This window comes from Rana temporaria, chromosome 5, assembly GCF_905171775.1.
Source record: "Rana temporaria chromosome 5, aRanTem1.1, whole genome shotgun sequence".
Taxonomy (NCBI): domain Eukaryota; kingdom Metazoa; phylum Chordata; class Amphibia; order Anura; family Ranidae; genus Rana; species Rana temporaria.
This window is the reverse complement of record NC_053493.1, coordinates 46,606,415-46,631,813: the sequence shown is the minus strand read 5'-3', so window position 1 is coordinate 46,631,813 and position 25,399 is coordinate 46,606,415. Positions and strand designations below refer to the sequence as shown.

The window sequence follows — 25,399 nt, the reverse complement described above, 5'->3', positions numbered from 1 at the left end:
CCCCCTGACACTCGCAGAACAGAACTCAAGCCACGGTGTCAATGAAAACTCAACAAGTCTGTAATGTAAAAACCAGACTCCTCAATCCCTCACCTGTCCCATAGGACAGTACAGAGCTGGAAAGCCAGTGACCAGTTCTAGTTATGTAGTATTATATAGACACATGTTTATATTTTATGCTGTATTACTGTTGGATTTCCTGTAAACCTCAACACAGCATGTGTGAAATGTTCATTCATTACACAGAAGCAAATGAGAACTCCAGCAAAGACGCAGGATTCAGCAATGGATGTGGGCAGTTGCCATGGACCCGGGCCTGCTTAATGTTTTGGAATACGGTTTGGAACAGAATGTTAAATAATGTTTTGGGCTAAAGTTGTAGGAAATAAAGTTTGTCTCCAGATCCTCCTGCTATAGACAATGCAGTTCCAAGAACTACTTCATTTCACCATTAAAAGGAGGAAAGTAGTACCAAAGCTCTTTTGTCCATACATACCACAGGAGTGCATTTAGTTCTGCACTCGTGTGACCTGTATTCACCCGAGATATCAAAGTCCGCTGTTGGCTGTAGTCACTCAGTCTGTCCAGAATCAAGAGGGATTCCAATAATGTCAGGATCCACTTCTGGCTCAGCCTCCAAGTGTGCTGCTGAGAGCCTGAGCCAGCTGCTCCCACCCCTCCACATCCTGGCACTCCAGTGAGAGCTGCAGGGGGAGAGCAAAGAGACCCGGTGACTAACAGTCACCACTCTCTGCTCACTGAAAATCAAGAACTGAGTGATCAGCGGTCTTTGATACCTCAGTTCTCGGTCTTAAGCCGGCCATGGATCATTTCGGTCTTGTACGGTTCAGCAGGCACCAGCTGAGATTCAAACCATCAGGCTGATTGGATTGACTTGGTTACAACCAGCATGTTGGATTTTTACATGTGATTACTGCCAGCAGCGATTGCCGCTAGTAATAATTACTGTGTTCCCCCAGCAGGGACAGCTCCCTGCACCCAGACCGCTCAGCTCCCCACATGCAATGCAGGACTAATAGTCCTACAATGTATGTAATGATGGTGAAAGACAAACTCACAGGCCCAAACACCATGGAGAAGAGGGGAGCACGGAGCAAGGTGTTCACTAAGAAATACAGCCTGTTCTGCTATCCCCTTAAGCCAGTGTTTCTCAATTCCAGTCCTCAAGGCGCCCCAATAGGTCATGTTTTCAGGATTTCCCTCAGATGAAACGGCTGTGGTAATTACGAAGGCAGTGAAACTGATCAAGTCACCTGTGCAAAATAATGGGAAGCCTGAAAACATGACCTGCTGGGGCACCTTGAGGACTGGAGTTGAGAAACACCGCCTTAAGCCAACAAACATTAAACCCACAGGTTTCAAACTGGCAGCCCTCCCACTGTTGTGGATACACATAGCAAATAAGTGGGCGCTTGTGCCAGACTCAATGTAAGCCAACCAATCTGAACAGCTCAAGGGGGAACTAAATAGTTAAGGGGAATGTAAAAGCCGACTCATAAAAAGTCCATAAAGTCCATATAAAAGCAACTTGAAGGCAGCCAGTGGAAGATAAGAACGGTCTTCTGGAACAGCTGAGAAGAAAACACAGGCGCCACTCTAAGTGCAGTATGACAGTAGATTTAATTTCACAAACAGATATGGGAACTCGCAAGAGTAAAATGGTAATGGGCATTCAGGCACAATTTGACAGACATCTGTGAAATGGGTGCAACCGTGGAGCTGCTTGCTGGGGGATTGCGGGCTGCGCCGGTGATCACCGACGCTTCCTGGGTCTGGAACACACAGGGAGCCGAGGGATGTCGTCACCCCAAATATAGGCAAATTGTGCCTAAATGCCCGTTACCATTTTACTCTTGCGAGTACCCAAATCTATTTGTAAAATTAAATCTACTGTCATACTGCAGAATGGCGCCTGTGTTTTGTTCTCAACTGCACCGGCTGGTGTGGAACTATGATTCCCATGAGGCATTGCAAAGATGACAGTTACAAGCATGACTCCCACAGGCAGAGACATGATGGGATTTATAGTTCTGCAACAGCTGGGAGGGCCGCCAGTTTGACACCCTTACAAAACAGGGGGGGGGGGGGGTGGGAGTGACACTGCAAGGGTATTCTCCATCCTGGAGTTGGGCCTTAAGAGCCCAGTGTTACGGTTAGGGTTAGGGTTACCTAGATTCTGTAAGACAGTGTGTGCTATCAAGTACAAAAGGCAGCAAGACTCTTTTGCAGGGTTTAACAGAAGAAAACGGTACGCATACAAAATTATAACAAATTTATTAGGTCTAAAGAATAAACTTCACCTTCGGAACAGGTTACATGTATCACCTTCAACCACACAACCCCCTGTTCCTTTCCCTCCCTCTGACAGCAGGTCCCCCTGTTCCTCTCCCTCCCTCTGACAGCAGGTAGGGGGATCTTCTCCCTGTACTTACTGTCACAACTTGAAAACAGCTCCGCCCACACATCCACGTCATTCATTCAGTTTCCTGTGAATTAATAGATTATAAGTACAGTCATTGTGACTGACGGCTTGTAGTTCTCAGTGAACTACAAGGGTGCTGGTGAGCATTCTCGTAGTTTATGGATCTTCCTGCTCCCAAGTAACTACCTGCCTGCATCAGAGGTACAGGACAGACAGCTATCCTGAGAGTCACCAGGAGCCAGACATTGCACCCACAAGCTGCTGATCCCCACAAAAAAAGTATATTCATTTATTTAAAGGCGAACCTAGCCTTTAATGTTTACATGAAATCACCCATTTATGAGAAGCATATGACTGTCAACATATTTCAACCACAAAACAGGAGAAGGTTTTTACCTTATTATATCGTTCATGTGGCACTGATTGTAGCACAATAGGCTCCATCGTGGCAACATTTGCAAACTGGACCTCTGGAATATATAGTGCACATACCACGTGAGCCCAACCTGGAAGATAATGAAAACAACAGTACATCAATTGAGTTTTTCTTCTTTCTGCTTAGTGTTTTCTTAAAAAAAAAAAAAGCAATACTTCTCAAAAAAGAAACCCCTAAAAAACTGGTGGTCTGGATTCGTTTTTTTTACAACACATTTTAAAGCAACAAAAAAAAAAATCACAGCTTACCAGCCAGCAACATACTGAATTAACCCCAACAAGGGATTTAGTTTGCAGCTTACACATGCATTTGCAAATGTGTGCAGAGGCCACATCACCCCAGTACTATCTGCAGTCCTAACTCTATAAATTTAGCTTTTGTATAGAGTTAGGATTTTATAGAGCTAGGACTGCAGTACACTGGAGTGCCGTGACGTGGCTTCTGCAGCTTACCAATTTATTTGCAAATTTGTGCAAACGAAATCCCTTGTTTTAATGTGAACTGTTAGATATGATTAATTCAGTGTGTTGCAGGCTGGCTGGCAAGTGAGCTGGGAATTTTTGTTTGTTGTTTTTGACGTGTGTCACCCTTCCACGTGCTCCTTGCTGCAAAGGCCAGTTATAGGTTGGGGTGGTTGCCATTTGTTTGTACATTTCACAGAATTCTACAGGGAAGGAGGAACCAATCACACCAGTTCCTAACTCAGGCAAGCGCATCTCCCTACCACAATCAAAGGAAACACACAGGTCATCATGGTCAGAACCCGACTAAGCAGAATGTTTTTGATCTGTGGGAGGAAACCAGAACACCTGGGAGGAAATCCACACAAAGTGAACGTACAAATTCCATACAGATAATGTCACTGGTGGAAATGAAAGCCAAGCTAACCACTACGCCATCATACTGCCCATATCCAAGTACACAGCTGAGTAAAAAAGCTGGTCAGTCTAAGGCCCATAGCAGACCGGTGATCCAGACCGGGCAACTCGCCAGTAACAGCATCTCTAAATGGATCACTTAAAGGGGTTGTAAAGGTTTGTTTTTTATTTTCTAAATAGGTTCCTTTAAGCTAGTGCATTGTTGGTTCACTTACCTTTTCCTTCAATTTCCCTTCTAAATGTTTTTTTCTTTGTCTGAATTTCTCACTTCCTGTTTCGCCTCAGTAAGCTTCCCACCATCATCCGAGCGGTGGAAAGTCATTTAGAACAGCTTACTGAGGAGGAACAGGAAGTGAGAAATTCAGACAAATAAAACAAAGAGAAAAAACATTTAGAAGGGAAATGCAAGGAAAAAGTAAGTGAACCAACAATGCACTAGCTTAAAGGAACCTATTTAGAAAATAAAAAACGAACCTTTACAACCCCTTTAACTGCTTGGAAGACGTCGCTCCCTTGCATACCTAAATGCTGCAGGATCTTCATCAGTAGAGTAGTAACGCCCTTCTACTGAACTTCACCCATCTAGGGAAACCATTGTCCCCAAGACAGAAGTACGGGTAAATCCCCCCCATAACTCAGTATTTACTTGTAGTTGGGGGAAGTAAATATGGGTGGTTGAGTCACATTTCTACCACCCACCCTTAAGCTGCAAAGGCAATCGGACAGATGTACACGTCGGCCATAATTCTTAGCTTCTTGGTGTGACAAAAAGTATCCCCTTGTCGTGTTTGGAGGGTAGTACCGCTGCCGAAATATAACCATTAAAGTTAAAAGGGCTGTGCCATAACTGTGAGCCTAACACTAAGCTCACTGCTGCAGTGTGGGATTCCCATCCAAAAAAAAATAAAAATAAATAAACACGCATCAGAAGACAGGAAAAAAACAACTGAAAGCCAGACAGCCATGCCTGCACCACTCTCTTAACAGTGAGCCACTGCAGATCCCTCTTTAGCAGAGCTCATTGAAGCTTTGAGCTCTGTCAGTTTTTCAAGTGGACTTGATCGGACCCTCTATTCACTTCTATGGAACGGTAGATATCAGCAGTGATATGTCTGCTGACATCCGCCGCTATATGATCCGATCCTGTCCGCCAAATCCAGTTGGATGGTGGTCCCATTTTTCATCTCTTTGGCAGACCAGATAGGATGAAAAAAACGACAGGCAGTCCATTCTCACCCAATCTCCCTATAGAGGAGAGTGGGACCGTGTCAGTCTCCGGGTCTGCACAGTAAGCGGAGATGGACCCCGTCACCCGCCAGCGCAGCAATCCCCCACTGAGCAAGCAGATGACGCCCATGTAAAAGGGGCCTTTCAGAGCCTAGGCTAGAAGTAAATCCTCTACAGGGGTTCTCTAATCCTTCTACATTCTATACAAATCTAAAAAAAAAAAAAAAAAAGGGAAGAAGTTTTGGCTAGACATACTTTAAAGTGGCTGTAAACCCTTTACAACCACTTTATGCTACAGGTAAGCTTATATTAAGGATGTCATCGGCACATGCGCACCGAGGCAAACTGAAGCAATGGCACCTATGGCCGTTGCTTCAGTCCGTGTTCCATTAGCGCATGCGCGGGAGTGACACATCACAGTGCTGGAGCCGCGATACCCGGAAGTAACCCCCAGGAGAGATGATGTTGCCGGCGGAGGGGGGGGGGGGACGGGACGAGGACTGATGTGGGGCTTTGATCTAAGGTAAGTAATTCATAGTGAGCTAGTATGCTAGCTCATTATGCCTTTGTCTTGCAGGGGTTTTTTTTTTTGGGGGGGGGGTTACAACCACTTTAAAAATACTGTAAATGCCAATCTTCATATATTAATGGGTTATTTGTGCTCTTGCTTCAACATGAATAAACAAGTTTGATGATTATGGTCCCCTTTTCTGATGACCATGGCGTATTTTTTTAAACATCCATGGCCCATTTCTTGCCCATCTAATTGCCTAAAGCCTACCAGCCACAGAGCAATTTGTCACAGAATTTGGTTTCAAGTTACTAATTTCTAAAGCAGCTCTCGGTATTTAGCTCCGGCACAAGACACGGAATCGAGAAACGGGCAACAAATTAAAATACACAACGTATGGCGGAGGAGTGGGTGGCAAAGTGCAAGGACAGTTATGATAAGTAGTAAAGTATATGGGCAACTTGGATACATTATGCTTCGAAAATGGTACAGGCACCATAATTTACTGCCCCCAGGTTTATAGTTTACCATAATACCCATGGGGATGAGACCTACATGCTATAGACCAGGGTTAGACAAATTTGCTTGGAATCTAGGAGCCAGCTAAAAAAGTTAGAAGCCCGAAAACGCGCCCTGTCCCGACGAGCTCGCGCACAGAAGCGAACGCATACGTGAGTAGCGCCGGCATATGTAAACGGTATTCAAACCACACATGTGAGGTATCGCCGCGATCGTTAGAGCGAGAGCAATAATCCTCTGTAACTCAAAACATGCAACCTGTAGAATTTTTTAAACGTCGCCTATGGAGATTTTAAAGGGTAAAAGTTTATTCTCCAGCTTCAGTCCTTCCTCTTCACAATTTCATGGAAGTTCCTCTTTAAGACACATGTATTGCCAAAGAAATTGTGCAAGGATTTATTTTTTATTTTTTTAGCAATGCAGGACTGTGGTCTGAACCATCAATACAAACCTCATTGACAAGTAAAACAGCAGTTCTATGCTGTTTTACTTGTAATGCCAACGGCCACCACCAGATGGCGCAGGTCACAGAAGGAAGCTTGGCACTTCACAAGGCCGCAAAGCTGCGGCCTCAATTACCGGCCGTCGCGGGCCCGCCGCGCGATGGTGGGGGCGCAAGGGGGCACACTGTGCCTCCGTGCGCCCCTACCTCCCCCGCCATGCGATTGCCGGGCCCGCGATGGCCGGTAACTGAGGCCACGGCTTTGCGGCCTTGTAGGCCGCTGCCTCAATTACCGGCGGGCGCGAGGTCACAATTGCGACCTGGCGCCCGGATTTGTCGAGCCCTGCTATAGACCCCCAGACTCTTTAGGCCAATACAATTTTTTAATTACAGATATAGTGCCGACTGTATTGTTTTTGTTTATGTTCCCTCTCCCACCTTCGTTACCCCTCCTCCCTTCTTATTCTGGATCCTAATGAGTACATTGTTCAGTGTTGTTTACGATACATGAGTAAGCAATCCTGGCTTGGTACACTGGTTTGAAAGCACACCTCCCCCTATTGTCTGGATATAAAATGATGAAGTCCTATGATGTTGGCAACTGTATGCATCACAGAACCTCCTGACACGAGTGGCCCAGTGTCCCCATTTCTCGTATGCCCCCCTCACTTATTGTCTCCCTTTTGTTTTTCTCAATGTATGTTATACTGAAGATGTAAAATAAAAGATAAAAAAATAAAATTACACAATGTACACAAACTCATGAAAATCCCTGCCGCCCCCTGCCCCTTCCCCCATATTTCCATTATAATAAGTCCCAAGAGCAAGTGCCGTTTAAAGCAGGGATGGCAGGATGGTGTTGAGCTAGTACTGCCACTTTAAATAAGCTTCAATATGTTGGATTATGAGGAAAATCAGCTTTAAGTCATAATGTGTGTGCTGTGCCTCCCAGAATAGGCTATTGTGGTCTTGCCAGAAACGGCAGCAGCAGATTTCTGACTACTTTAATAGCCAACATAATTCTGCACAACTTGACCAGCGTCCAACTTCCAGCTCCCGAAGGTAAACGACGCCTTTAGCGGCTAACGCAATAAGTCGATATTCCTTTCGGCGATCTGTTAAGACACATGCGGGATTGTCTAGTATAATTCACTTACTGGAAGAGATCAAATCAGATTCCTTCTGCATGAGAAAATAGGATGCCAACAAAAGCTAAACCAATGTGCAAAGTCTACCTAGACCTGGAACCCACAAACATGCATGGGTAAGCTTGTGCCAGTTCAGAGCCTATTATATTCTCTGTGCCGCTTATCCCAGCACAAGCAGCAAATATGTGACAATGCCCAGCAAAGTGTTCCCCTTTCTTCAACGGCTTTTTTGGTGTGAAGACATAGGTTTGGATTTCAGCGTGGTTTGTTATGCACATTTTTAGGTTAAGGCATTAAGGCTGCTTTTACATTGCAGCACATAGAATTTCATACTGCATCACTTTTAAAACACACTATGCGATTTTAAAAGTTTTCCAGTACAGCACATCTGCCTGAATTGCTGGTTGTTAGGGATGCCGTTGGGTGCCAGCCCCAAACAACTGGCTATTCATTGGTTGCTAAGGATTCAGTGGGTGGTTGTTAACCGCTTGCCTGGTGTAGATATACGTTGGCAGAACGGCACGGGCAGACAAAGCAACGTACAGGTACGTTACTTTGAATCTGCCACCTATGGTCTCCGTGATTGTGCTAGTGGGACCCACGGACTCAATGTCCACCAGTGTCCTGCGATCATGTCACGGAGAGGCAGAATGGGGGGGGGGGGTTGCCTGTGTAAACAAGGCATCTTCCTGTTCTGCCTAGTGACAGGACACTAATCATCTGCTCCCAGGAGCAGTGATCAGTGTCGTGTTACTGGTAGCCCAGCCCCAACAGTTAGAATCAATCCCTAGGACACACTTAACCCCTTCCCCACCGGTTAACCCCTTCACTGCCAGTGTCATTTACACAGTAATCAGTGCATTTCTATAGCACCGATTGCTGTATAAATGACACTGGTCGCAAAACAGCATCAAAAGTGTCCGATGTGTCCACTATAATGACCCAGTCACAAAAAAAAAAAAAGTGCAGATCACCGCCATAACTAGTAAAAAAAAATTATAATAAAAATGGCATAAGTCTATCCCTTATTTTGTAGACACTATAACGTCTGCTCAAAACAATTAATATATACGCTTATTGTGATTTTTAATTTGTTTTCATAAAATATGTGCAAGAATACATATTGGCCTACACTGAGAAAAAAAAATTATATATTTTTGGGGGATATTTATTATAGAAAAAAAAAGGTAAAATATTGTTTTTTTATTCAAAATTGTCGCTCTATTTTTGTTTATAGCATAAAAAATAAAAAACCACAGAGGTGATCAAATACCACCAAAAGAAGGCTCTATTTGTGTGTGTGGGGGGGGGGGGGGAAGGACATCAATTTTGTTTGAGAGGCACGTCGCACAATTTTCAGTTAAAGCGACGCAGTGCCGAGTCGCAAAAAGTGGTCCGGTCCTTTGGCAGCCAAATCCTCCGGGACTGAAGTGGTTAAGGAGCCCAAACCAGCTGGCATCTTTAACCACCAGTGATAAGGCCTCCCCCTCAGTGGTCACCAGGAGCGTTGCTACCACCGGAGGGGAGGAGTGTGCAGAGACAGTGGACATGCGTCAGCCTGGAGCAACAACTGAGGGAAGGAAGGGGGCGGGGGGGGGACAGAGGAGCTGGATGGCAAGATTGTGCCTTTGGTATGTTTTTTTTTTTATTATTATTATTATTTATCCACCGATTGTTAAGGAAGCTGGCATGTGCCAACAATTCACTGGTTAAGGACGCTGGTGGGTGCCCGCTTAACATCCAGCAGAAATGCACCTAAAAACGCACCATGGGTGCATTTTTATTGCAGTTTCCATTGACTTCAATGGACAGTGCATCTTTGATGAGCTTTTGGAAAGCATACCAAAGATGCAGCATGCAGGAATTTTAAAACCGCAGCACATCGATGTGAAAAGTCTCAGGATTTAAAAGTGCGTTCCAGAGCAGCAAAATGCATCACTGTGAAAGGACACTAAAAACTGGTTTTGAGCAGCAGGGGGAAAAAGAAAAAAAAAATGTTACGGAAAATTTAAAAATATTTATAGTTTTATTGAAGAAAAATCTATAAAATCATGTAACTGCTGAATACTAATTAGTATTGTCAATAAGCCTTGTAAGATAAAAGAAATAATCCAGCAGCAGAGAGCAAAGTGTTGCAATAGTGTGACGGGCAGATCAGGTGTCCATGTGACATCAGGGCCAAGTTGCATTTTTTATCTTTAAAGAATTCCAGGTGTAGATATTTTATACAAAGTTACATCAGTCCAGCGTGAACCAATGTAACTATGTATATGACATACCTGGCCGATGCCCCTGGAAATCACCGACAGCGCTACTCCAGTGATCTCCACTCACTTCCAGGTCCCAGGCTGAGCAGCTGCACTGCTGCATTGTGAACACCGGATGTCAGCCACTCTGCACCAGAGAATGTTTGCATCTTCTGAACAAATGCAAAGCGTTCTCTGAATGGATTAGGTGGAAAAGTGGGGCAGTGACATCACACTCGTGATGCACCATGATTTTCAGAACAGACCAGAGAGTAGGCTGTACCGAAAATAGATTTTTATATATATATATATATCGAAACAAATAAAGTGCATGATGGGGAGAAGCAATAAAAGAAATGCACTACATTTTTCGTAAGAGGGTCTGCTCTGCAAATCTACCAATAAATCATATCCAAAGTGTAATATATTGCAGCTTACCAGTCCTTTAATGTGGTGCCTGGATTTGTTTCAGGCTGTACCATTATTTATACCCAGGAGTCCTGTGAATACCGTGTCTCCCCGAAAGTAAGACCTACCCTGAAAATAAGACCGACTGTGATTTTCGGGGAGGGCTGCAATATAAGCCCTACCCCCGAAAATAAGCCCTAGTTTAAAGTGGTTGTAAACTGCTAGAATCCTCTCCATTACAGTATTATATGTAAATGGTGTGCGTTTCTGTAATATAATTGAGTCAAATATCTTCTTATGGCGCCGGTCAGCTGATCTCCTGCTGCTCTCCTCCTCTTCTCCCAGCTGTCTGCACAGGACTTCGGCCCCCCTCCCAACCCCCCCTGCAGTGCTCAGAGCGGGGAAGAGCTCAGGCTGGCCATGGAAGCGCTAAGTAGCGCTCAGCTGATCCCACCGCTGCTCTCCCCTTCTATTCTGCCAGCTGTCAGAACGGGGGATCTTGGCCCCCCTCCCTCTGCAGTGCTTGTGGTGGGGAAGACCGCTCAGGCGGGTAACAGAAGCACTGAGGATTTTAGCAGTTTACAAGCACTTTTACTGTTCACACTGGGGATTCCTGACAGACAGGGAGGGAGAGGGGGAGAGAAGACAGCACATAAAATGGCAAGCCCTACTGTGTTTTTTGTTGCCAAAAAAATATAAGACCCAGGCTTATTTACAGGAAAACACGGCAACACATTTTAAGTGCTTATTCAAACCCTTGTATCTATGGAGAAAGCCATGGGTGTCACCCAGGCTGGAATATAAATACGTTTTTCTCTCTTCAACTTCATCACATTGGGGCGAGTAGTTTGCATAAGGAAGAAAACATTGTTTGCCCAGCTCACAAGAAGTGACAAGGACACGACATTTCTGGCAAGAGCAACATTTTCTGTACCGCAAGTCCCCCACATACCAGCGTTCAACTTGCAAGCTTTCAAAGATGCAAACATGTGTTTGCATGTCCAATTGTGTAAAGCTGGGCACAATTGGGGGGGGGAGGGCCGGGGACTGAACAAAAAAAAAAACTTGACAAATTGCTGTACCAACACAAGTAATATTAGTGCAGTGATCTCCCCCTGCTGTGCTATTGTGTGCCGACACAGGAACCATTCCCCATCAGAATACAATGCTCAGCGCTCACAGCCATTGTCTGCAAGTACTGATCTTACAAACAAGTTGGACTTACAAGCTAGTTCCCGAGATGGAACTTATTCGTAAGTAGGGGACTTTCTGTACTTGCTGAAAATGTTCTAAACCTAAAAATAAAAAAATTAAAAAAAAAGCCGCCACATCTAAGGACTGGTAAGCTGCAATACATTACATTTGTGCATTTAGATATTTACAAAGCCAACACATCAACTTAAAGAGGAGCTCCAGTCGTTTTTGTGTTTATTAAAAAAAACTAGGTACCCGCTAAACCCCCCGGGCCAAGCAACAGCGCCGTCTGTCCAATCAGACACGGAGCCTGGTTCCGCACCGCCTCCTCTCTCCCGATTGCCTAAATGACTTTAATTGACAGCAGTGGGACCCCAATAGCGCTGCTGCTGTGTTTCAGCTAATCAGGAGGGAGAGTCCCGGGTGGCCGAGTCTCTCCTGCAAAATTGCTGGAGAGAGATGGGCTAGGTAAGTATTGAGAGTGCTGAGGCTGCTGCTGCACACAGAAGGTTTTTTAGCTTAATGCATTAAGATAACCTTCTGCCTTTACAACCACTTTAAAGGCCAAGTTCACCTTGTGTAGTAGGGAACCAGCTATGAAGCCAAAAGGCTTCACTGACAATTTACCTTACAATGAACGGTGGTGGCAGCACCCAAGAGCCGACCCGAAAATAGGCTGGGGTGCCAACATCGCTGGATCCATGAACAGGCAAGTACCCATATATTAAAAGTCAGCACCTATGGTATTTGTAGTTGTTGACTTTAAAAAAAAAAAAAACTCCCCGGACACCATTTTCAGTTTGTGATGCTCAGATCCAGTTTATTTACACTTCTTTTTCCACCTATTGAGGATGCAATTTGTTTTACAATGACAATATACACAGTATACCCAGAACAACACAAAGAATCCAAGTAAAAAAAAAAGAAATGTGCTGACTCAAAGGATGGCATGTGACTCTCCGCAAGGCCTGCGCTAACCTTGAATGAGAAACTATGACATGTAAAAACACTGCTCTGCTGTTCCCTGGCCTAACACCAGACAGACACACGTGGTAAATCTTGGTGAAAAGCTGTCACAAAGAATGCAGTTACACAGCATTCCTGATAATCAGCCAGATGGTTCGGATTTCACTAACAACTTTTGTGTTGTAACAATCCTCCCCCACCAGCTTTCAAGCCAGGGAGAGAAGAAAAATACAGTGGAGGGAGGATCAGGCTCATGGAAAACAAGGAAGGAACTGTCTGAAGGATTTACACCAGCTCTGCGAGGTCCCCGTGTCTTCCCTGCACCCGCACATCCCCGCTGAAAGGGAACTCCCTACAGAAAGCACAGTGATCCTTTCACTGCACACACACTATACAATCATTAATACAGCCGCAACAAAGGCCTCAAAAAAAAATAGAAAGGGTTTTCTTGGGGGTTTTTTAGGCCCCTTTACACAGTGAACATGCAAAAGGTGTAAAAAAAAAAAAAAAAAAAAAAAAAAAGAAAAGAAAAAGAAGAAAGAAGGAAAAAGAAAGAAGAAAGAGAAGAAAAAAAAAAAGGAAAAAGAAAAATAAGAAAAAAAAAAAAAGAGAAGGTTAAAAAAAAAAAGTGATTTTTTTTTTTGCCAAGAAGCCTGCAGAGCATTGCACCAATTGCAATCTCAGGCTTCTGCAGACTCTCAGCATAGCGGTCTGCTCGTACCTCGTACAGTTAGGCAGTTACCTGAGAGAGGAAAGATTGAACAAGAGCGTTCTTCAGCCTCATTAAAGTGGAGTTCCACCGAAAAAAAATACTGTAGCTGCTGACTTTTAATATAAAGGACACTTATCTGTCCAGGGTGCCCGCGAAGTTGGCACCCGAACCGATCTGTCCCTCGTCTCTCCGGTGGATGCACTACCATCTTCGGAATGGGAATCAGGAAGTGAAGCCTTGCAGCTTCACTTCCTGGTTCCCTACTGCGCATGCACAAGTCACGCTGCGCGATCTCACGGGTCCTTGCTGTAATCAGGGACCGGTGTGTTTCCCAGAAGACAGTGGGGGGGAGGGGTGTGCCAGACATGGCATAAATCAGTGCGGATACTGCAGCAATCTATGCCCAGAAGTAGGGGCAAATAACCTCCCATTTACATGCTGTACACCTTGGTACTTTTGCGAGTATGCGTTATCTTTTTACACGGGTAATGCACCTTTTCTTCTTTGTTTTTGTAGAACTTCACATTTCACTGCTCAGTGTGCTCATCTCTCAATGACATTGTCCATGGCAGCTTTGAATGAGCACCTCTCTCTTCAGAATATAAAAAAAAAAATGCTTCCTGAGCCAATCACCCCCTGTATCATGTGACCATCCAGGAAACTTCATATCCCAGCATGCACTGCCTTACTGCAGTACAGAATAGGGCAGGCTTACTTCTCTGAACCACACTTTCATCATTACTATACCACCTCTTTGTAGTTTGCACCCTTTCTCCCAATTCTTCCTTTAAGGTGGCTATACATTGTACAATCAATCTCCTTTAGATCTGCTATATAGTGCAAGGGCCTCCCTAAATTTATACAAAGACTGCTCAGGTGGGTTATCAGGGGTAGTCAACCTCGGCCCTCCAGCTGTGGTGAAACTACAAGTCCCATGAGAATCCTGACAATCACAGCCATGACTCCTAGAGGCAGAGGCATGATGGGATTTGTAGTTTCACCACAGCTGGAGTGCCGAGGTTGTCTACCCCTCAGACCTATTCCATCGTTTTTGGGAGATAGTAGATGGAGATACTCAGCAGTCAATGTTCTTGTGTCAACACACCAATCTCACTTTCGGGCCCCATTCACACACACCTAGTGCGAGCGCATGTTTTTTGGCTCGCTTTTTCTGCAACACGCATAGAGAAGCCCACTGATTTCAATGGCCTGCCCTACACGTGGCAAAGTATCTCATGGGACATTTTGGAGTGTTGCAGTTTGCATATTTTTTTGCGCGTTTTCACATGGCAAAATTGATGTCTTGATATAAGAGTAGTGTCATGTCACAACAGAGTATAAAAAAAAGAACAGAGGAGACTAAGTGTAGTAATATGGTTACATTTAATGAAGGTACAACATTTATTGCTGCACTTAGACCCCTTTCACACTGAGGAGTTTTCAGGCGGTACAGAGCTAAAAATAGCGCTGCTATACCGCCTGAAAAACTCCTTCACTGCATACTCAATGTGAAAGCCAGAGGGCTTTCACACTGAGGCGATGCGCTGGCGGGAGAGAAAAAAAAAATCTGTCAGCAGCATCTTTAGAGCGGTGAGAGGAGCGGCGTGTATACCGCTCCTTCACATTTAAAACAATGGGAAACCGCGGCAATACCGCCCGCAATGCGCCTCTGCAGAGGCGCATTGCGGGCGGTATTAACCCTTTATCGTCAGCTAGCGGGGGTTAAAACCGCACCGCTAGCGGCCGATTCCCGCAGCAATCCCGGCGGTATAGTGCCGCTATTTTTTGCGCCGCTATACCGCCACTGCGGCTCCCGCTCCAATGTGAAAGGGGCCTTAGAGGTGCCTCTCTTCTTTTATACCCTGTAAAAAAATGCTTTGATATACAAGTGCTTTGGATTACAAGCATGTTTCTGAAACAAATTATGCTCGCAAACCAAAGTTTTACTGTATATTGGTACATAGGGAAGCAAGAATAAAAAATAAATAACTAAAAAGGTGAAACATTAGCCTTTAATCCATAAAGATGAACATAGTATTGCATGAATAGTTCCAATTCAATAGAGTAGGGGTCTCCAAACGGTGTCCCTCCAGTTGTTCAGGAACTACAATTCCCTTACAATGCTTCATGGGATGTGTAGTTCTGCAACAGCTGGTGGGCCGTAGTTTGGAGATCCCTGCATTAGAGCACTGGCAACAAAGATTTGAGACTCTAGTCTAAAAACACCAAGAAATGTTTGTACAAGGATCGCTTACAAACACTCATACACGGTGTATACAATGATTTATAAAAAAATAAAAAAAAATAAAGGTCCATTTCAGCTACAGTGCCAGGTTTGTAATTAAGATAAAAACACACCAAACACTCGTAAATGTGATGACAGCCCCATGCTGAAGATATTCCAGTCCCCGCATAGCACAAAAACCTGAATTGTTTGACCAATACTCACATACGACCTGACCCCTGACAACTGTAAACAGCGAATGCAGGTCACATGCAGGCAGACCTCTATGACCACCATACATCCTATGCCGCAATGAAAGCCAGATCAGCCACACACTAAACCATACCACATGCTTTGGCCAGCGGCACACTATGTGGGCCCTCCAGCACATTGTGAGGCCTAATCACTTCCAGGCTTGTTTCACTAATAAGTAACTAACAATCCAGCCATGTATTCCACATAAGGAGCCGTGTTATCCACCTTCTGGAGGATTTAATATCTGCCTCCTGAGCTATGAAGGTATATTAACAACGTGGTGTGAATTTTCAGGTTAAAACAGGACATATCTGTATTAATAATTAATGAATCGCTCAACATCATCATCATCCCGGTTTTAGTGTTAGTTCACCTTTTCTGAAAAAATGAAAACACTGAACTATCTACAATCTCCCCAACCACCCCCGAGTGTATTTTCTATGCTTTATAAAACAGAAAGGAGCAATTAAAAGAATTGACTTTTTCCATTTTAATGTTCTGAATTACCCTTTGCATTTTTTGAAATTGAGAGAATGCATAAGCCAGGGAAAAAGGTCCATAGATGTGCAAAAAGATTCAGTCCCAGACTTCCATCATTTGATGAATAGATGTTCCCCTTTTTTGGGGGGGGGGATAGATATATATCTACCTCTGGGACTCCCTATCTTGTTGCAATCAGATCAAACAATGGGTGGTCGAGGGATTACCGTCTCAGCTTTTTTCCTGCTGAAGGAATCTGCTAGGAAGTTTAGTTTGCCCTTCAGATGGACAGCCAAGAACGACAGGAGATTCTCCTCTGCTCAAAGAGATGCCTCCATTCGGCATCATCAATCAACGTGACCTCATGCCTCCTTAGCAGCTGATGTAGGACACTGCTGAAAGAATCTGGGAGGTGACGTCCTTTGATCTGTAGTTTGAAATGATGAATTAATTCTGCAATAACTTTTAGTTCTCTCAAGTCTGAAGATCTGTAGGGCCCATGAGGGGCTCCACAATCCTTGTTTTATCAGTTGGTTCAGGTGAGCTCCCAGACTGGCATCTATGGTTATTCTGGCTGGATCTGGTTGACCTCACTGGCCACCTATGGAGAGTTTCTAAGTCTATAGCACCGCTACTGCTGCCTCCAATAACCCATGATTCCAGACCGACAGCAGAAATTATTGTAAAGGCTCGTACACACTAAGAAAATCGGACAAACATTTTCGTCTACCCAACTTTCGACAGCCGCTTCCAACCAAAAATTTCCAAAAAGGGACAAACTTAAAAATGTGTTTCGTACGGGAACAAACGATTTTCATTTAACGTGTACAGTTTTCGTGCAATCTTTCGTACGCGAAAAATCAGAAAAGATCATGATCAGAAACAATAAACACCAAAAAAAGCCTTTGAAGTATGAGAATTTTCGTACGTCTCCTTTCTCGGTTCTGACTTGCTGTGAAACGTTAAAAAAAAATAAAAAATAGGATGATAGTTCGCCCGTTTTTCTTTTAGTGTGTACCCCACTAAAAAGGTCTTGAATGCAGTTGTGCCCAAAGTGCAGTTGGAATAGCTATTAGGCATGCAAGTATCGTGATCTCGGCACAAAAAAAAAAAAAAAAACTTGCAGTGGGGCTCCTCTATGCTCAGAGTACCGGAGTAAGGAGATACACCTTACACAGAACACTCCAGCAAGGTTCCTCCAGCAGTGCTACCGTTGCCCACAGCCTCTTCTCCAAGGCACACCTGGCCTCAGTTGCACTTCTGCCTCCTCCTCCACATGCAAGGAAAATAATGGCCCTGCACTGTATGGTGTGATCCCAAGGGGTAGAGGGAAAGTGATAATGCCCCTTTCTCTACCCCCTACACATACAAGCCGGTATCCCTTGCAGAGGAGACCCACTGCAAGGATAGAATGTTTTCATTTCTGGAGTCGGATTTAATTTAACCGAGTGCCACTGTCACCATGAAAATCCATGGGAGTCAAAGAGAGACCAATTGTAGAGTGTGAACTGCATGTGAAGCATTTTCTGTGGTCTTTTGACCACAAATCTTTGGAATTTTCTGAAGAATTCCCTGATTGGAATGTGTAGATATGCATCCTTGAAATCTAGGGTGATCTTATACAATCCTAGAAAGAGTAAAACTCTTGGGAAAAAAAGTATCTATTTCATGCAGAAACTGTACCTTATTCGAAAGTTTCAGATTTAAAAGTGGTTGTAAACCGCAGTCACTGGCCCCGCAGACGACCCCCCCCCCTCCCCGTTTTACTTACCTGAGCCCTGGAATTCATTCAGTGGTGATGTGCTGACCCTCTCTCCAAGGGGTCCTGGCTCTTGATTGGATAGATAGCAGTGCAGCCATTGGCTCCCACTGCTGTCAATTAAATCCAATGACGTGGGCACCAGGGCCGAGTCATACATTCGGCGGCTATGGATGCCAAATGCTGGACTCGGAAACGCACCCGCAAGGTAACCCCCGGGAGACCGCTTCTCCTGAGGGGTTATCTAATGCGGGGAGGAGCCACGAGAGCTGCTGGGGGACCCCGGGAGTCAAGGATCGGGGCCACTCTGTGCAAAACTAACTGCACAGTGGAGTGAAGTATGACATGTTTGTTATGTAAAAAAAAAAAAAAAAACAAAGCTTTACAATCACTATAATATAATTTATATAATAAATAAATATAATCCTTCCACTGGATGGGGAACTCCATTACTTCCTGCAAGAGTAGTTCTTCTCTGAGAAACATTAGGTTTGCTGCTTTTTCCTGATCCAGAGAGATACACCCGACTAGAAACCTCGAGAGGGATCGGCTTGAAAATTCTGGAAACCCATTTAAAATAAATTAAATATAAAAAAGGGGTTTTCAATCCCCTATTGTCATGGTGGGAGGAATGCCATCAATCTCCCTCGCACCTGCAGCTCTGATACTTTGGAATTCTGTGGTGGGTTAAGGAGGTTTAGATGGAAATCCTCTTTTGGCCTTCTACAGATAAGAATACAACGTTGGGTTTTCTGTTTCTACAACCCTTTTTAAATTTATTGACCACTAAAACGTTTTTTTACTTGCTTATTCTTATGGACAGGGAACGCCTTTCTTTCAATTCTTTGTTCAACATCCTATCTAGGACCTTCTCCAAGTGGGATCTGAATAATAGATCTCCACTAAACGCCACCCTACACAGTTTAAAATGTGTCACTCCTGCTTCCTCTGCTTTCTTATTTATGGGGTGTTTTATTGCCCATGAAGACCATTTTTCTTGGACATTTTTGATGGCAAAACATCCAATTTGGGACATTTGTACTTGAAAACTTTTAATTTCGAGTCTTCTGAAGAGGGGACTCTTACAAGCTAGTCTATGGATCACTCCTGTGCCACATCTGTACCAACAAGAAAAACTATACAAAAAAAAAAAAAAAAAAAAACAGACTTTAGAGGCACCCATGGGACACAATGCATATAAAATTTAGAAACTTTACAACCAAGAAGCATAAAAGCATGATTAGCCATACATTATTAAAAACAATCATGGTAAATGTATCAAATGTACACAATAATGCATAAAAGGACAACTGTAGCCTATTTTAGTAACTGATGTGCAAGCTAGTCTTCATGAGTCAACGAGTTTCACATATCCGCTTCCTCAGGAAGCATGAAGAAACTACCGTTGGACAAAAGCAAGTATACATATTTCATACTGTGGAAGCATCGAATCACTGTAGTAACTGTCCAATCAGAGAACACTTTGCATCCCCTGAGAAAAATGAAGGACGTTTTCTAAAAGGCACCAGTGCCAAGCAAGCAGCCCCCTGTGGTTACTATGCAGCAGGGCAGGGACCAATGCAACTATGCAAAGAAAATTATGCCTGGAATTCAGCTTTAAAGCTAGTCGGAAAGAACAAACATTTTTCAGGGTTAGCCCATTCCACCACAGTAGATTTTTTTTTAGCGTGATGAACTGGAAATGATTGGCCATTCTAACTCTACAGGTCTCTGTATATGCAATTGTGCACCAAACGTTTTGCACCCTTTTCCAGGCCATCATGATAGTCATTAATACTTTGTCTGTTTCTATTCATGGGAAGCAAATAATATTAAATTAATATAATAGTATAATATGATTGAATGAAATTAAACCGGATCTATGAGTAAAGGATAAATGATTAAAATGTGTGCCCTACCATTGACAGACTTTCATTCACAGAAGTTGTAGTAGCATCTTCTATGAATGGAGGAGCTAGGCGGAAAGCCTTTCTGACATACTCCGGCACTCTAGATAAGAGCCTGTGACAGCTCCCCAGTTCTATTAACCCCTGCAGCACCAGAAGAATTTAAGGGGTGGGGACAGAAGCACAAGGAACAGTAATGCCCATTGGGCTTAATTTGGGGTGACTTGCAACTTCTGATTTTCCAGCTGCTTAACTGCAAGTCGCAGAATGCCACCAGCCTCTTGCAGGGTTCTGCAAGTCTACAACAGTTGGGGAGCTCCAGGCTGCAAAAAGATGGAGTTAAATCCTATACCTGGCATATACCCAAAAAACACATAGAAAACACGGATATAGCTTAAAGGTACAAGTTGGAACACAGAGAAATCCAGTGCATCTGGCACATATTATTTCTGAGGCTAATGAAGACAAAATAGTGATACATAATGAACACGATAAAATGGGGATTTTTTATAAACAGCATCTGGCATGCCTCTGCTCCCCCTTCACCTCAGCTCACACTCTGCCAGGAAGGCCTGGAAGAACTTGTGACATGTTACCGGTCCATCCGGCTGCATGGGGATTAGTGCAATAAGAAAAAATGATCCATTAGTGACACGTGAAGGTTCCTGGATGTCTGGAAATTATGTTAGGGGCGTTGTCCCAAATCTAGGCTTTATCAAGAGGATACATTGTTCTCTCATCAGATCAGTGCATTCTTCATAATCCCGCACACATACATGGAGATATATTTACACCCCCCAGGAGACAAGAGCCGACTCGTAATATCACACATCTATCATAGACAAGGTGTAAAGGAAGTGATAACACACAGCATCAAGTACTTCTAGGAAGATGAGAGGCAGGTAAAGGCTGAGCAAACACTGAAGTAACATAGCCCAAATATCTGAAAGTATATTAATATTACATTTATGGATTTGGCAGGTCAACTGCTGCCAATGAAGCCCATGCTCCCTCAGCTCATAATGCTGCAGGTCATACAGAGCATTGACTTCTGATTCTGAAAGTGAAGTCGTTTTTGGAGTATCAGCAAAAAGGTTGGCGTTTCTGCTCTCTTCTAGGAGTTCACAATAAAGCCCACTTTTCCATCTTGTTGTACCCCCAACATATTATGAATTGTGACCTTGTTTTGCTTTGAAGTAAAGTGCATGTAAACCCTAAAACCGGCCATACAGGGTTTAGCTGGGACTGGCCAAATTTCGATCATGTATGGGAGGGGATGATTGTACCCAAATCAATCCATTGATCAACTTGGATATAACCAGCCTGTCGAAATTTGTCAGGCGGCTATAGCCGTTAGCAGTAACCATTGTGTTCTGCTGGCGGGGAAAACGGGGGGAGCTCCCACCCCCTGCTAGCAGACTGCAATAGGGCTGCGGGGGGCATTCCCCCCATCAATGCCGACTCTGTTGATGGGGGAAATCAAATTACTTTCCTTTCCTACCACCCATGGTGGAAGGAAAGAAAACCAAATCCTCTATGGGCTACCCAACAATGAAATTACCTCATTAATGTAGGAAAGACACTAGGCAGGGCTGACATCCCCCAATCCACAAAAAAAGTTGCGTGTTGTCAGTCAAAAACAGGGACCAAAGCAAACCCATTTCAGCAACATTTTCTCTTTTGTTCCTCCCCCTTACAAAAATTGTAAAAAAAAAAAAAAGAAGAAGTATAATTTATATATTGTAGTAGCTTTCTGTGCTGCAAAGCACGACCCCCTGCTTTATGAACTAGGCTGGGCTCCACTGTGTCCTGGGATTGCCACATTACACCTAACTCAGGAGGCAGTGTCTGTGCATGTGTACAGATGCAATGAAGTGCTACAGTACCTATATTAGGGCTGGGGGAAAAACATTGATTTCAATCGTGAATCGAGTTGCGAGGTCAAATTGATTCAGATTTTCAGCAAATCGTTTTTTTTTTTTTAGCCAGGAACGGCGCTGACACCGCACCGGTCCTGAGGAGCTGCGGGCAGGAGTTTTTAGGCAAGGCAGCGGATTCGGCCTAGTCCGCGAGGCCGAAGCCATGGCCTCGCCTAAAAACTCCTGCCTGCACCTCTCAGGACCGGTGCGGTGTCCATTAAAAAAACTCGACTCATGAATCAAGTTTTTTTTTTAAATCGCATTTTTTTGGGGGGAGAAAATTGCCCAGCTCTAACCTATATACCATAAACCGGTGGCATTTGTGTGAAATTCCACTGCACATTTGCAGGTCGCTGCATGTCGGATTTTTGAATGTGTGGAAGGGATGCAGATTATGGCCAAATGTGCATGCATTCCCGATACGTACAAGAGGTTATCTTTTTTTTTTTCTTCAAATTTTGTCTTGACAGGTGCTTTAACATATCTCTTTTTCTGAAAACTGAGACTAATGCCGCGTACACACCATCACTTTATGTGATGGAAAAAAACGACACTTTCTGTGAAGTAAAAAATGACGTTTTTGAAACTTCAATTTTCAAAGACGAAGTTGCGTACACACCATCGTTTTTCTCACAATGTTCTAGCAAAGTGAGGTTACATTCCACCACGTTTTTCCATTGAAGCTCGCTTCATAAGTAGCTTCTGGGCATGCGTGGATGAAAAAACGTCTTAGAAAACGACGTTTTTTGCTACACACGGTCAATTTCTGTGAAGTAAAAAGTGCACTTTTGAAAAACGACACATAAAATTGAAGCATGCTTCAATTTTTTTTGGTCGTTTTTTACAAGACATAAAACGACGTTTTCCCCCACACACGGTCAATTAAAGTTTTTTTCATCACATAAAGTGATGGTGTGTACGCGGCATAAGTCTTGCACTGCAGACAAGGGTGTCTGATATTTAGACAACCTCTACAGCTACTGTAACAGGAAAGTGGAGGTGATGGACTATGAAAATGGAGGTTGTTAGCATAAACCCCATCTGACTACATACATACTTCAGTTGGGTTTAAGGCATAACCATAAAATAGCCATAATCCAAACACTTGTAGCACTTTGGTGACAAATGTAATGCACCAAAACAAATACAATTTTCTGTGATAAATAAAAAAACAAAAAGGGTTTTTCATTTCGAAACACAGAGAGCAGACATATACCACTGGATACTGCACTGCTTACTTCACATTGTGCCTGCATTTTAAAGAGTAATTAAAGTGTTACAAAACCCAGGAACCTGCATTCATTATATCTGGACTCCCACAGTACACAGAATATAGAAATGCAATTATTTTAGCAAATATAAACTGCTAAATATATTTTCTCATCAGCAGTATATAGCAGTCTTATGACTTCTATAAGTTCCTAATAAAGCATGTAGGAGGAGTGAATTATACCCTGATCTTCTGTCTGCACAATGCTGATTGGCCCTGTGCTAATCACATGCAATTTCCGAAGAAAAAAATCTAGCAAAACACACCAAACTGAGCATGTGCAGCTTGTCCCTGAGCTCTGTATTATCAGGAAATAATTAGGGGACAGAGACAGGATCACACAATGCAGAGGATTAACCCCTTAGTCTGTATATGCATAAAGCATGCTTTTTATACTCACTGTGGAAACTGATTTGACGGTTGTGGATTTAGTAACACTTTAAATGCAGGATGCAGTGAAAAGCCTGGGTGTTCTTCTAAATATTTTCAGAAAAGATACACTTTAATGAACAGTAGTATGGCCATGGTAATTCCACACGGTCACTTAATAAACAGGCCCCTTAGTTTCTACATCTCATATGACCCTACGACATGTCATTCTTTTGTATCTGGGCCCAAATAATTTGTTTATTCTTCCATTACGGAAAGTCTAATGGGCGAGTGTTTCACCATTTGGCCTTGTAATAGCACAGCAACAAGCAGGGTTGCCAACCATGATGAATCTCAAGGGCAGTTTGAAAAATACAGGATTTTTACATCTGTCCATGAATGTCCAATCTGCATTTTCATAACCGACATTCCCAGACAGATCTTGGAGTTGACAACCTGTCCTTGAATTTACTGACAGTTGGCAACCCTGGCAGCTAGGTATGAATGGAGATTTTTGGGAACATCCAATAACTGCTGGCAACCATGCAAGATTAAACTCTGTTTCTGTGCAACCTTAAAATTCATCGAAATCTAATTGCCACCTCGGAAATGCCAGATCTTCAAATTCGGCAACCCATTCCCAGCAGACGTGGAAACAAAATACTGCTACAATGACATCATCTCTTGCAGATCAAAGCACAAATTCCCTTGGTCTACAGGTTAAATATTTAATACTGCACAGTTCAATCACTATGTAAATAAGATTCAAAGTATGCTTGGCTGTTTAAGATTACCAGCCATGTCTGGTCTATGTGCTGGACCACATCCAAGACTCTTGAGCCTTAATATATGACTCTCGTTTTAGTTTCATAGTTAGAGGGGGGAAAAAAATAAAAAATTAAATAACCATTTCTTTTAACTTATTCACAATATAAAGTAGACACAGAAAACATATGTTTAGTTTTAAGCGCGGAAACAATCTGCATTTTCATCCCTGAGACTGGCCTAGGCTACGTTTCTGTACTTTGAGCTAAAATTAAATTTGGTACCCTGGTGTTTGCTTTAGGCTATGAATGTCCATTTATCCTGCTGGAAAAGATCCCACAAATGTAGCAATAATCTACACTCATTGGGGAGAGAATGTTTCTTCATTTTGTCGGGGGGGGTCGTGAGTGAAGTGCCCTTTTGAGTGCCGATTAACAGAAACATGTATACCCACCAGAAAATTTCCCCTCTTCCTGTTATGGTGAGAATTCAAAAATGTCTGCCTTACTTTCAGTGACAATGGTCCCCAATACAAAACAGCGAAAATCTTCCCAACGGGGACATAGACAGCAACACAAATCTGACACGTGTTCCAACCTTCTCCTCTCCATCCAAAATTAAATAAATGTCTATCAGCACTTGTCTACACCCAGTCTTGCCCAGTGCTTTTTGAACTTTAACTGGAAAATGCGCGGTCATGCAACACTGTACACAAATTAAATTTATGAAAAAAAATTAACAAAATGGAGCTTTTCTTTTGGTGGTATTTGATTACCGCTGTTTTTTTTTACATTATATAGACCAAAAATTTTGAAGAAATTAAACAATATTTTCTACTTTCTGATATAAAACATATCCAATAAAATTGAATGCTTTCAGAAATTTAGACACAATTTTGCAACATATACACTGGAATTTACACAGCTATAGATGATATACTAGTAATGGCAGTAATCAGTGACTTACAGTGTGACTGTGATGGCAATCTGGCACTGACACCAACGTTGCTAGTGACACTAATACAGAGAACTATACTGTACACAACACTAATGGGTGACAGGGGTGATAAGAAAAGCAATCAAGGCATTAACTGTGTACCCAACAAGTGTATGTGTGCTACTTCTACTCACAGGATCTGGCTGTCTTTTCTCCCTGAACTCAGAGCTAATTTCAGGGAGAAGACACAGCCAAATCACTGCTCTGTGTGTTTGTAAACACAGAACTTTATGCTGTAATTGGCCACAGCCAATCAGCAGGTACACAGCCAAAACCATTGGTTGTAACCTGCCGACAAAGTCGTGACATGTTCAATCACAGCACG

General features: G+C 43.3%; 1 protein-coding gene across 5 annotated transcripts in view; it reads right to left on the bottom strand.

Annotated features, from left to right (window-relative positions):
* The window catches only part of MLLT10 (MLLT10 histone lysine methyltransferase DOT1L cofactor), a 259,511-nt gene that overhangs the window by 197,591 nt on the left and 36,521 nt on the right, over nucleotides 1-25,399 (bottom strand). For 4 of the 5 annotated variants that reach the window (XM_040352499.1, XM_040352500.1, XM_040352501.1 and 1 more), the window contains one exon: nucleotides 2,840-2,949. The exons of the other annotated variant lie outside the window; for it this stretch is intronic. In XM_040352499.1, coding sequence (XP_040208433.1) covers nucleotides 2,840-2,949 — 110 coding nt within the window. The remainder of the gene's footprint in view (nucleotides 1-2,839; nucleotides 2,950-25,399) is intronic. 5 annotated transcript variants of the gene reach the window in all.